The sequence below is a fragment of the Oryx dammah genome, unplaced genomic scaffold, assembly GCF_014754425.2.
Source record: "Oryx dammah isolate SB20612 unplaced genomic scaffold, SCBI_Odam_1.1 HiC_scaffold_2, whole genome shotgun sequence".
NCBI lineage: Eukaryota > Metazoa > Chordata > Mammalia > Artiodactyla > Bovidae > Oryx > Oryx dammah.
In genome coordinates this window covers 89,759,259-89,773,796 of record NW_024070186.1, presented here as the reverse complement: position 1 = coordinate 89,773,796, position 14,538 = coordinate 89,759,259, and the positions used below count along the sequence as shown (strand labels likewise).

Genomic DNA, 14,538 nt, shown 5'->3' with positions numbered 1-14,538 from the left:
TGGATACCATAGTATTTTTTAAATGTCTTTAAAATATATACATGTCAATTAAGAAAACATACTGGTATAATATATAGTGACAATAATTATAAATCTGAATCTGAACATAAAACTTGACTGTCAACTGTTCTGCATGCGTGTATGTTAAGTTGCTTCAGTCCTGTCCAATTCTGTGCGACCCCATGACTGTAGCCCACCAGGTTCCTCCGTCCATGGGATTCTCCAGGCAAGAATACTGGAGTGGGTTGCTGTGTCCTTCCTCAGGGGATCTTCCCGACCCAGCGTTGAACCCATGTCTCTTAAGTCTCCTGCACTGGCAGCCAGGTTCTTTATCATGAGCGCCACTCGGGAAGCCCCATCAACTGTTCTAACAAACTTCTATATTACTTCATTTTACCGCCATCTGGTGGTGACATTTAAAAATCATAGTACTCCAAACCAGAATTTTGAAGATTAAAAAAGACCCAATCTCATACAAATACGTTCTGAAAACCACTTGAAGTATCTCCTATACATGATGAACTTTACTGAAATGGCTACTGCATGTGTTAATCTATTTAAACTGTATTATTTCAGGTATATACTTCTGACTTTCTGTAACTGATCAGTTTCTGAAATCTTAGGACTACTTTACCTTCTCATGTTGAAATTCCAAACACAGCACTAAAAGTCAGCACTGGCTGAGCACCTACGTTTAATTCACAAAGAAACAATATCAGAAGTAGCTATATTTTCCCCACGTTATATATGTAGAAAAGGTGAATGGTTTAACACTTACTGGTAACCATCTTCTCCTCATTTGAATTCCCCAAAGTACGTTAAGGCAGGATATATCCATAATTAAGCATTTGATTATATGATATTCTTTTGAGGAATTGATTCCTATCCATATTTATGCATTGTGTAGCCATTAAGGTTGTAAGTTGCTGCTCTAGGGGCCATTTAAGTCTCAATCTAATATAGATCTCTCCCTTTACTGAATAATAGTACTTTAGGAGACTTGCCTCTACTAAGTTTGGCACTTTCATACTTCTCTTTCAAGTCTGTGCATTTCTATTATTAAGACATCTAAATAAGAAATAGCAAGTTAGCTATTAAAGTTGGACTCTTTTAAGAATTCTACAAGTAACCTACCGGACTATCCACAATGTTTTTGATTATGCAGCTTTCAGAGTAGGCTCAAGCCACCCCCTTTAAGTATTTCGATGGCCTCAAACCTCAACTATGCCTTCCTTCTCACATCCCAGAATTATCTTTAGCAAAAAAGAATGGGTGAAATATTAAGAAATCAAATATACACTTGAGTCTAATTATGAAACTAATAACAATCTTCCAAGAGGTCAGAGTTGGGCATTCTTAACTGGGAGGCAGAATGATTTTCTTTACAAGACACGACTTGGCTAGTACTTACTTGATCTGTTCAGCTGATCCTCCAGAAGTTGCATTTGTGATGGCCCAAGCAGCTTCTTTCCTTGTCCGAAACTCAGCAGTTTGTAATATACTAATGAGGGCTGGGAAAATGTTGGCATCTATCACAGTCTGAAATTAAAGAAAAAATATTGAAGACAAGGAAATTACAAAAGTTGCAAAAATGTTCATGATGCTACTTATAACTTCAGCTAGCTTTACTAATGTCGCCCTTCCCCTGTTAAAGATACACCAGAAGGAGTTAACTCCTCATTATCCCAAAATTTTTGGCTACACTTAGTTACACTAACATATTCCCTCGAGTTTGTGACCCTGTAATCTCCTAGTTTTCTATCCTACATGGGTTCTTTTCTCTTTTATCGTTTTCTCTTATTCCATTCACAATAACAAATTTTAAAGGTTCAATTCTCTGTACCTCTGCCATTCTCCTTTCTTTCATAGCATCCACTCTCACATGTGCGTTCTGCAGCTCCAGTCCCCATTTCTCACTGGAATCGCAGTCCAACATGGCTGAGAGCTTGGTTACATCTGCTATCCACCTTAAACATATCATCTGCTCTATCAGGTCTTTTTTCAAACCTCTCTAGTTCACAAAGGCTGTTTTGTATTTATTTATTCATTCTAAATTGAATCAGTCACCAAGTCTCCCTTACATTCTCAATTCAGAACATCCTAAATTCATCTTTTCCTTTAGCACTGCCACTATTTTACTCCAAGCCACAACCTCCCACCCAGATTACCAGAATAGCCCTTAGTTAGACAGAGTACTTTTATTTAGTCCCTCTCATATACTAAAGTAGTATTACTTTATTCCTCAAATTGCTTTCTTCATGTTTCTCCTCAGTTCAAGAACCTAAAATGAGCTATCATTTCCTGTATCAAAAATCTGAGGAATTCTACACGAGAGCTTGATGGTAGCAGACAACAAACTACAGCTGAAAACATGCTATAAATTGCTATAGCTATGAATCTCAGTCCCTGACAGCCTTCTAGGGGATGACTAACAATGTTTTCCTGGTCAAGAACTCTATTATACCACTGAAGGAAATCAGTTAAGTTTAGTGGAAAGATGCTTCATCTTGGTTCTGTCATTTACTGAAGGTATCTGTGAGCAAACCATTTTATTTCTCTGAGCCTCAGTTTCATCTTTAATCAAGAATGTTGGATTAGATGACCTCTACAATTCTACTCAGCTCAAAGTCTATGGTATATCTGTTCTACTTTGTTGTTTCAGCCTTTCTCGTGGTCTATCCTGAAAACACTTGGCCCACTGTCTCTCAGTTGGGTCACCCTCCCACTAATACAAGAACAAAAATCAAGGGCAGATAACCATTTAGAGAAAACTAGGTCCCCAAAGAGTCATGAAAAACTGAAGCAATCTAACAAGAGTCCATTAAAAAATAAATAAATGTTTTACTTGGCAAGAGTAAAAAGCCAATCTACTTAGCATAAAGTCCATCAAAACATTTTGAAAATACAAGATACTACGTCTCAGATCTTGGCAAATTTTCAAATATTTAAGGCAAAGAGAAAAAGCCAAAGCCTGAGTGTAAGTTTCAAAAGACTTAACCTCTATAATGCAATAAAAAACCAAGGAGTAGACTACGTAAGGCAGCACTGGAAATTAGTGGTCTCCAAGGCAACAAGGAAAAAAATACATACACACACAAACACACACACACACAGATATACACTTTAAATGCTGACTGAAAAACCCTCAAATAATAAAAATATAGAATAAAGATGGGTGATATGAGATTACCTGGATCTGTGCCCTATTTCCAGCTGTGATATTAGATATTGTCCAACATGCCTCCTTTTTGATAGACTCCTTTGGGCTACTCAGCAAATGCAACAAACTCTGCAGAGCTGAGCAATTCAAAATTACCTAAAGGTAAAGTTTGAAAAGGTTACTTATTGTACTGATCCAAACAGAAGTAAATCTCTAACTCACATACTTTATTTTAGGAAAATACAGGCAAAAAAAAAAAACTCTCCTTGAAATTTTAGACTTAACTTTATACATGTAAAAAAGTATTCACTGCTAGTAAGAATTCATTTCTAAGATTATCAAAGCAATTTCATTATATATACTCACAACCACTAAACAATGTGCCTTATTCACTTTACTATGCTTATAGCATATTAAAATATCTTTCCAGTAAGTGACCAGAAATTAGTAAGTTGTCTCAGAAATCAATATATACTTAGTTAAGAATACCAGGTGCTTTACAGGATACAAAGATTGAAAATACATGCCCCCAGCTATTAAACAGCTTACAAAGGTGAAGAAAGTAAGACAAATAAAAGTGAACAAGGAAATCTACTCTACCGGAAACTAAAATCATAAAGTTACAATGATTAAAATAATATGTGACAGGCTCAAGAATCAATCATTAAAGAAGAGAAAAGTGAAAAGTGAAAGTTGCTCAGTCCTGTCCAACTCTTTCCGACCCCACGGACTATACAGTCCATGGAATTCTCTAGGCCAGAATACTGAAGTAGGTAGCCTTTCCCTTCTCTAGGGGATCTTCCCAACCCAGGGATCGAACCCACATCTCCCACACTGTAGGTGGATTCTTTACCAGTTGAGCCACAAGGGAAGCCTCTAAAGAACAGAAGAGCATATCTAGTCTAGAAACAAATGCAAGTATTTATCAAGAATTAAGTATATATACCTTTTTCTTTAAGAAAGGATTAACTGACTAGTAGTCTTATTTAATAGATGGTTCTAGTGAAGAAGAACTAAAGAACCTCCTGATGAAGATCAAAGAGGAGAGTGAAAAAACTGGCTTAAAACTCAACATTCAAAAACCTAAGATTATGACATCTGGTCCTATCACTTCATGGTAAATAGATGGGGAAAATGTGGAAACTGTCAGATTTCATTTACTTGGGTTCCAAAGTCAATGCGGACGGTGACTGCAGCCACAAAATTAAAAGACATTTGCTCCTTGGATGAACAGCTATGACAAACCTAGACAGCGTATTTAAAACCAGAGATATCACTTTGCTGACAAAGGTCCATATAGTCAAACCCACAGTTTTTCCAGTAGTCATGTATAGATGTGAGAGGTGGACCATAAAGAAGGCTAAGCACCAAAGAACTGACACTTTGAAACTGGTGTTGGAGAAGACTTGAGAGTCCCTTGGACTGCAAGAAGATGAAACCAGTTAATCCTAAAGGAAATCAGTCCTGAATATCCACTGGAAAGTCTGATGCTAAAGGTGAAGCGCCAATACTTTGGCCACTTGATGCGAAGAGCTGACTCACTGGAAAAGACCCTGCTGCTGGGAAAGATTGAGGGCAAGAGGAGAAGAGGGTGAAAGAGGATGAGATGGTTGGATGGCATCACTGACTCAATGGACGTGAGTTTGAGCAAACTCAGGGAGATAGTAAAGGACAGAGAAGCCTGGTGTGCTATATGTAATTCATGGGGTCACAAAGAGTTGCACATGACTCAAGTGACAGACTGAACAACAAGGACAACTAAAATAAAGGGTAACTAGTTGAAAAAAATTTTTAAATCAATTCTTAACCCCAAACGGTTACTAAAATAAATTTGCAACCTATTTAAAGAGTAAATATAAAAAAGAAACCATAAAGCAGAAGAAAATATTAATATAAATCAGCCAGTTAACAGCTGGTTTGGAGGACAGTGAAGGACTTTATAAGCATTAAAAACAGTAGAAGAAATTATAGGGGAAAAATTAAAATTTTACCAAACAAAAATTTCTGTATGTCAAGAAATTCATGAAAATTAAAATGGACAGCAATGTGAAAAAGCATTTGCAACAGAAAAGGTTGCTGTCTTTAGTATGTAAACTGATAAGAGAAACTACAATTTTAATAGCAAATTACCTCACAAAGAAATGAAAATTAAAATGAAGCCAATTTTTGCCTATTAACTCAAAAAGTAACAAAACTTGTAGTTTAACAAGTACAATCATTCCAAATAACAGTATAAAAAAGTCACAAAGCAATCTGTTAAATGCTGAATATGTGGTGTGGAAAATAAGCATGTCAGAAGTTAAAGAATTCCTTGAGAAGGAATAGTAAGAAAAAAAAAGACTTCATGGGAGGGGGTGGGAGGAAACATTTTGAAACACAGATAGGATTTTATAAAGAAGAGGGAGGACACAGCATATGGAAGGATTAGAAATGAAAAAAATGCTGACAGGCTACCACAAAGTACTGAATTAAGAAAACATGAGTGAAACTTAAGGAAAGGTTCTGTACCCAAAAAAATTAACAGAAGGCTAGAAAGAAGAATGCAACTAAAACACTGCAGTGCAAATTCCTAAGTCTTTCAAGGTTCTTTATCTCACAGGCATTAAAGCTCAATGTTTCTAGGAGGAAAATAACGTGAACAGTTATTTTAGAAAAGTTTAGGCAGTTATTAGGAAGAATACTGGAGAAGGCAATGGCACCCCACTCCAGTGTTCTTGCCTGGAGAATCCCAGGGACGGGGGAGCCTGGTGGACTGCCGTCTATGGGGTCGCACAGAGTTGGACATGACTGAAGTGACTTAGCAGCAGCAGTAGCAGGAAGAATACACCGAGAGGGGTAAATGCCTGGGAGAGCAGGAGGATAAATACGGTAGGTATAGCAACAACCATTGTCTGTGAGAAAACAGGGCCCAAACTAAGGTAATCAGGTGTGGACCTAGAAACAATGAAGGGACTTGCCTGGTGGCGCAGTGGGTAAGATTCTGCCTGCCAATAATGCAGGGGATATGATTTTGATTCCTGGTTAGGAAGATTCCATATGCCACAAAGGCTGTGCACAACTACTGAGCCCAGGTTCTAGAGCCTGCATGCTGCAATCACTGAAGCCTGCATGTTCTAGGCCCCATGAGCCGCAACCTACTGAGCCTGTATGTCACAACTACTGAAGCCTGCACACCTAGAGCCCGTGCTCCACAACAAGAGAAACCACTGCAATGAGAAGCCCTCACACCAAAATGAAGAGCAGCCCCTGTGTGCTGCAGCTAGGGAAAGACCACACAAAGCAACAAAGACCCAGCACAGACAAAATTCAATAAAAACGCTAAGAACCCATAAGACCTGCTGACTTGCTATCAAAAAAAGTATGAGATATGAAGACACCAAACATGATGCAAAGTTTCAAGAATGGGGGAATAAATCATACCATTAATTGAAGTGAGAAAAATCAAAACTTGGAACTCACTTTGTGGGTGAGAAGATCAAGTGAGACAGGTACTGGAAACATGTTACTGGAACTTGAAAGAGATCAGAACTATACATAGATTCAGAACTTCATTTATTAGGTAAATATTTTTTGAGTCTCTATACATTGTGCCTGGGACAATTATAGAAGAACAAAAGTGAACAAGATTGACACAGTTCCACCTCTATAAGCTTACAATCTAGCAGACAGTTATCATACAGTGGTAAGTGCTATGACAGATGAAACAAAGGAGGGAGCACCTAATTTAAGAGTTAGCTTCTCAGAGAAAATTAATAGCAAGACTTGAATAATGACAAGACATTAGTGGCAGAGTGCGAGTTTGTGTGAGGGACTGGTCAGAGCAGGGATGGGGGATGGAGACATATATTCCATCCAAGGGAAGCAAGCTCTGTGTTAAATCTCAGAACCCAGGTGTGTCCCAGCTATTACACATAGGAATAAACATGGCAAAAGCATAGAGCATGGCATGGGAAGGGGTAGACAAACTTTTTTTCAATAGCAAATACACTGATATGGTTTTGAAATTCAGAAAATAAAAAGGACTATATAGTTTTAAGCTTCCTTTCCATTCCTATACCCCAGCTAACCGCAAAGACAACCAATGTTATTAGTTTCCTGTGTGTGCTTCCTGAGAAATTTTATGCAATTACAAACACACACATATATTGTTTTTTCCTCCTCTCCTCTCCACCACTCTTACACAAATAGTAATGTTTGCTACACACTATTCTGTGCCTTGGTTTCCTTTTTGAACAACAGAACCTGAAAAACATTCTGTGTATTAAAACATGCTTAAGAGGTTCTTCATTCTGTTGCATAGCATTTCATTATACAGGTGCCAGACTTTAAAGGATCTTAGAACACTATCCAAGAACAATCAGGGGCTATAAAAAGACTTTACGAGAATGACATGATCAAATTTGCATGTTACAAGCATCCTTCTGGTGACATGGGAATAGTACAGTAAGAAATGTGTGAACTAAGCACTGCAAGGAATGAGTAGAGACGACCATCATTAGTGACTGATATGAAAGGTAGAAGAAAGGCAGTAATCAAACTAATGTCAGGTTTTTGGCTTGGGTGACCACTGGGGTCATTCACCAAGACAGGAACGTAAATAAGCAGAGGGCCAGATATACCAGGAAAAACAACAGTTCCTCTGTGGACAGAATCATTTTAAAGTAAATATTAAGAGCTGGAAGACAATTGAGAACAAAGTCTCCTTAATTTTATAGAATAGAAAAGTAAAGACAAATGTCTTGCTGAAAGTCAGAGCTAGTTAAGAAAGAGCTAAAGCTGAAACGTAATCCCCTACAGAGGATAATCCCATAAAGAGAAAAGAAGAGGTAAAGGAGCTTACTCAAGAAAAACAAATGGTCAATGAAGCAGGAGATCCAAAATACTTCAACATCACAGAAGCCTAGGAAGATAATTTTAAAGATGATGCCAATGCATCTGAGGGATCAAGAATAAAAATAGCTAGAAGTGAGTGACATATCTTGATATAAAAGTTGAGTGGACTAGAGGATCACATTAAGAACGGGGAGGGAAGATCCTCCTCACTTAGGAAACTTACCATTTACAGAATGAAGGAAGCTACTAGGGAAGAGGAGATGAAGCTGACAGAAAGGATGCTACTGGAAACTTCTGATGCTTATAGGAATCCCTTCAAGTAGAAGTAGTGAGAAATAAATCTAACCAAAAGGATAAGCTGCACTATTTGGCCAGTGGCTCAGTTGTATCTGATTCTTTGTGACCCCAAGGAGCCCACCAGGCTCCTCAGGAACCCAAGATTGCTACAAGCAGTAGATCAAGACAGAGATACAAGTAGTGAAGGTATTGAAAGTAGCAGCCAAAGCTAACATTTAACAAACATTAATGAAACAAAGTATCAATTCTCCCCAATAATAGGGAGTTAAATACTCTAATAGAAACATATTCATGGGGGTGGGGTGGGGGAGGGGAAGTTTCAATGTGCCATTTTGGAAGGAAAAAAAGTTACCACTAATTCATACCTGTGTCTGAATATCATCTCCTGTGACAATGTTTCCAACAGCCCGCAAAGCAGGAGAAACCACTTTATAATCATTATGCCTGCAACCATAAAAAGAAAAGATGTATTATATCCAACAGTAACATCTGTAATCTCCTTTCCTTAGAGCTAAAACCCAAGAGATAAGTGATAGGATCTTGGACCAGAAAGGTACAAGAAACTCTATCAGGATGAGGAAATGTTTTGGGTATACCCAAGAAGGACTGTCTTTCCCTTATTTAATATTTTTGGATAAAAGCTACCAATGTGTTCTAAAAACCTTTCTCAAGTATTTTATCACCTAGAGTCCAAGTTTTCCCTCTCATTCTTTAAACAGGTTTCATTTCCTCTTTACTTGGTTTCCATGGTTGCTGGGATAATAGAGAGCAACAGTAACATTTATATAGCACTTTTTAACATTTTACAAATTATTTCATTTTCACAGAAATAAAAATATGTCAACAGTTGAACTACCTTGAAAATGAGTCAGGCTCCATACTTGAAATAAACTCTTTCTACTAAACTTCAGCTCACTTAGTGGTCTGAAAACCCCCTCCAAAATTTTTTACATATCTGAGGACAGATATTAAGTTTTGACTTCAGGCTAAATAAATTAATATCCTTTAACTTTCCTTAGATATCTTTTCTCTCCTGTTTAATGAGATTGATCACTCTTCTCAAAACTATGCCAGTTTCTTCACATTTAAGATCTGATGACCAAAAAGAAATGGTTAAAATATATAGTAAAAGTGATAAAGAGTACAAGAGATTACTTCCCAGATTCTGAATGCTGTACTTCTGACTCCTCCAGCATCACACTGCTTTTAATTCACAAAAGCACTATGCTACGGGATCTGTACCCAGTCTGTGGCCAGCTATCATCCCAGCGTTTTATACTCTATATATTATACCATCTAATCCATTCGATGTGTCATCTTTGGGACAATGTTTCCTTCCATCTACTTTGTACTTACTCCAATAAATTTCACATGGCTTGTAATTATACTACTTCCCCATTATGTTATCACTCTAATTTTTTCTTCAATAGTATTTTCTAAAAATTTGATTAATACAGTCTCAAATTAGTTATGCCATCAGTATATTTTCCACTTCATAAATGAAAGGGATCCAAAGAGATATAGCAAAATAAAATTCAAAGTCTGACACTAGTCTAGGTTAAGCTTTAAAGAACTCAGACTAAGTGAGCCTAGACTACATGAGACAAAAGATAAGTTTGCCATCCAGTGGTTTGTCTCAGAATACTAAATATGAGCTAGAATTAAATAGATCAGAGTTTTCCAAATGTTTTTGCTGAAGGGCTGTTTACAGAGAAAGAGTGAGAGGCTCTTTATAATCCTCAAAACAAAAAAACAAACAGATTTAATGTGAATATAACAAAGTAACAAAGGACAGTAGCCTAAAGCACAACAAATCAGTATAATACATTAATATTTGAGTATCAGCAACTAGAATACTAGTATGAGAGACAAGAGAACACACTTTCTTAAAGATATCTTACATCAACAGCTCCACAAGTCTCCTACATACTCCTGCATCAATGACTGCTTGAATTTTATCATTGGGTCCATCTGATAGATATGAGAGGGCCCAGCAGGCATCAGCCAGTACATCAGTGTCACTGACAAACAGCAACCAGGAAAGCACATTCAGACAAGGGGAAACCTGTAAAGGAAAGGTGACATGATTATGAAATTCAATAAAATAAAAGCAAGTGAGGAGTGGGGATCCAGAAAGCAACCAGGCACATACCTGGTGACTTCTGAGGTGATTAATACTCCTAGAGATGGAGTAATAAGTGGCCAAATGACATTTCCACCTTGTAGTTTACTTTGATGAAGTAGTCAGAGCCCAAGGAAAACAATTTCAAAGAGCAAAGTTTAATATATACCAATTCTCAGGGTGGGATTCCTTATCAAAACACTCTCTGTGGTTCACAGATAAAGCAATTTTCCTAAGTGCTAAAGCCAAGAAATTCTACATTTTAGATACTTTGTTATGAACAAAAAATGGCACATTTAAGGTTAGTTCAGAGCTTTCTACAGGCAGTGAAGATTTATTCCAAATTCAAACAAAAACAAAGACCTCAGTTCAGTTCAGTTCAGTCACTCAGTCGTATCCAACTCTTTGTGACCCCATGAATTGAAGCACGCCAGGCCTCCCTGTCCATCACCATCTCCCAGAGTTCACTCAGACTCACATCCATCGAGTCAGTGATGCAATCCAGCCATCTCATCCTCGGTCGTCCCCTTCTCCTCCTGCCCCCAATCCCTTCCAGCATCAAAGTCTTTTCCAATGAGTCAACTCTTTGCATGAGGTAGCCAAAGTACAGGAGTTTCAGCTTTAGCATCATTCCTTCCAAAGAAATCCCAGGGTTGATCTCCTTCAGAATGGGCTGGTTAGATCTCCTTGCAGTCCAAGGGACTCTCAAGAGTCTTCTCCAACACCACAGTTCAAAAGCATCAATTCTTCGGCACTCAGCCTTCTTCACAGTCCAACTCTCACATCCATACATGGCCACAGGTAAAACCATAGTCTTGACTACACGGACCTTAGTCAGCAGAGTAATGGTCTCTGCTTTTCAATATGCTATCTAGGTTGGTCATAACTTTTCTTCCAAGGAATAAGTGCCTTTTAATTTCATGGCTGCAATCACCATCTGCAGTGATTTTGGAGCCCAGAAAAATAAAGTCTGACACTGTTTCCCCATCTATTTCCCATGAAGTGATGGGACCAGATACCATGATCTTCATTTTCTGAATGTTGAGCTTTAAGCCAACTTTTTCACTCTCCTCTTTCACTTTCATCAAGAGGCTTTTGAGTTCCTCTTCACTTTCTGCTATAAGGGTGGTGTCATTTGCATATCTGAGGTTATTGATATTTCTCCCGGCAATCTTGATTCCAGCTTGTGTTTCTTCCAGTCCAGCGTTTCTCATGATGTACTCTGCATAGAAGTTAAATAAGCAGGGTGACAATATACAGCCTTGATGTACTCCTTTCCCTATTTGGAACCAGTCTGTCTAACTGTTGCTTCCTGACCTGCATACAGATTTCTCAAGAGGCAGGTTAGGTGGTCTGGTATTCCCACCTCTTTCAGAATTTTCCACAGTTTATTGTGATCCACACAGTCAAAGGGTTTGGCATAGTCAATAAAGCAGAAATAGATGTTTTTCTGGAACTCTCTTGCTTTGTCCATGATCCAGTGGATGTTGGCAATTTGATCTCTGGTTCCTCTGCCTTTTCTAAAACCAGGATGAACATCAGACAGTTCACGGTTCACGTATTGCTGAAGCCTGGCTTGGAGAATTTTGAGCATTACTTTACTAGCGTGTGAGATGAGTGCAACTGTGCAGTAGTTTGAGCATTCCTTGGCATACCTAGTTTTCTAGAAACAAAATTCTAACATTTTAGTTTATCAAAAATCATTCTCTTTCTATTCACATTAACATTGGTTGCTACACTCTTTTAACTGTACTTTTTCTGCCAATTTCCCACAAGCATAATCCTTACCTTTGCAAATTCTGGAGGTGGACTTTTCCCTCTACAGAGATTAGACAAAGCCCATACTGCATTCCGGGTCATAGTCAGGCGGTTCTGCTTTGAAAATAACCTATAAGCATAATGATGCAATTGGTAAATGATATAATGGGCATCAATTATCTGATGGTATAAGATAAATATTTAACCACTTAATGCTACTGATAGACAGATGTCTTCAAATAGCTCTTCTCCAGAACAATAAAGTTTAATTCTAACACAAAGAATTCAGAATTTTGGCACTTCTTTTTACACACCTGAATAAGAGAATGCCCAAGGAAATGAGCTGAACACGTTAATAAGAAAATATTAGTAATGAAAAGCAACACTGGGAAATCCAAAATGATTTCCAAAGATGCACTTGTTTCTGAGGAACTTCCCATATTTTTATTACTCACAAAAAAGAAAGAAACTTACTGCAGAAGAGGGGGAAGAATATTGCAGTCTAAGACATAGTCCCTGCACATGGTACTATCTCCAGCAATGTTGCCAAGAGCCCAGACTGCCTGTGAAAGAATTATTCATTAATGACAGGCTGTAGAGGTTAATTTTCTCATAGTTCTTTCAAAAAAGATGCCAATAACACAGTAGCTAATCAACATATTGTACATGGACATTAACTACTAACACCTCTAAGCTCACTCATCAGGGAGTCAAATGAAACTGTTATGCAACTGGTAGAAGATCAGTAATATTAAAAGTATACATGTGAATATACTCATGGTAGTGAAGTCATTAAAAAGAGGTACCAGTTCTTATATATATTCTTTACCTTAGGGGGTCTTATCCTTAAGTAACATTCTGTGCAGCCCTTGGAACATACCAGAGATCCAAATGGTTTACTCAGCTGATTTAAAATGTATTTTAAGCTTGCTTACAAAAGAAAACAGTGAGCCAAGAAATTAAGAGCAATAAAAATGCAGAAAACTTGACTCAATTTTGGGAAGTGGATATACTAGCAATCTTAACTGTAATCTTTCATGGGTACACACATATGTTAGAACTTACAAATTATACACTTTAACCATATGCAGTTAACTGTAGCTTGATTATACCTTAATAAAATTGTAGAATAAAATCGTACTCATTTAGTAACAATTTGTATTTATGAGTTTGACAAAGTTTGCAGTAATGAAAAATGCATTTTTTTCTAAGTGATTTTCTGCACAAAAGTAACAAAGACTTGCTACTTCAATCAACAGTAAAGAGTATTACACACAAAAAAAACTCAGTAAGTGCTTACATGGTCTAAAACATTTAAGACTTCAAGAATTTCAGGGTTGGAATGGAAAAACGGTTTTATGTTTCCAGGAGAAATTCTGCCTATATTCACTATGCAACTTCCTATTTAGGTTAAGTTTAGATTTCTGGAACACTCCATGTGAGAACCATGGACTGTCATATCCAAGTGGTAACACTAAGACTCTTGAATATAAGACTCAGGGAAAAACTGTATTCTTTAACCTGTTTCTCTTTACTTGTTTCATCTTTTACCTGTTCCTGGACATCTTCAAACTCTGAGCTGAGCAACTCTATGAAGATAGGCACAGCTCCTGCCTGAATCACAATCCGGGTCTGAAGAGAATTTCCTGAAGCAATATTTGTCAGTACCCAAGCTGATTCAAACTATAAAGATAAAAATAATTTCATTATCTTAGTAGAATTTAATAGATTGTTTACTTACAACAATAAGGTTTTCTTAAAAAAAAAAAAACTTTTCTATGCATGAAGAAAGAATGTGAGATCATTATTTGAATATAATCTATCAGGTAAATACTATACTAATTTAATAGAAGAATTCCCAAAGAAATAACCTTCATCAAGAATACTGATTGGGTGTCTCAAACTTCAGATCAAGGTAGAGCTGACTGACATGAGACCACAAGAAGAATGAGGGAGTGTTTGGTACCATACTGTATTTTTCAAAAGGGTTAAGAAAGAGTATATGCATTAATTTACTTATTGCACAGGATATATCTGGAAGGAATCATAATAAACTGTAAATATTTGCTACTTACATAGAGAGGTCTAGGTGAATCAGAAATAAGTACAGGAAGGATAAACACTTATTAGAGTAAAACCTTTATATACCTTTTGGTGTTAAACCATGTTTATTATCTAATAAAAAAATTAAATAATTTCTATAAAATAGGAAAAGTGAAGTGGGGAAAGAATATTAGTGTAAAATGTATAAAATAGAGGCAGAGTGAAAAAGGCAAAAGACAATTTAAATGATTAAGTAGACCAAAAGGAGTTAACAGGCATACAACTAACAGAAATGGCAGCTTTAGAGCATAAGAGATTCCAATAA

The 14,538-nt window shown here is 37.1% G+C and overlaps 1 protein-coding gene across 1 annotated transcript in view; it reads right to left on the bottom strand.

Annotated features, from left to right (window-relative positions):
- Nucleotides 1-14,538, bottom strand: part of KPNA1 (karyopherin subunit alpha 1) — a 69,405-nt gene that overhangs the window by 8,923 nt on the left and 45,944 nt on the right. Inside the window, exons 6-12 of the mRNA XM_040250487.1 lie at nt 13,722-13,853; nt 12,645-12,733; nt 12,201-12,300; nt 10,192-10,355; nt 8,656-8,734; nt 3,191-3,316; nt 1,412-1,539 (exon numbers count right to left, since the gene is read on the bottom strand). Of these exons, the coding sequence (XP_040106421.1) occupies nt 1,412-1,539; nt 3,191-3,316; nt 8,656-8,734; nt 10,192-10,355; nt 12,201-12,300; nt 12,645-12,733; nt 13,722-13,853 (818 nt within the window). The remainder of the gene's footprint in view (nt 1-1,411; nt 1,540-3,190; nt 3,317-8,655; nt 8,735-10,191; nt 10,356-12,200; nt 12,301-12,644; nt 12,734-13,721; nt 13,854-14,538) is intronic.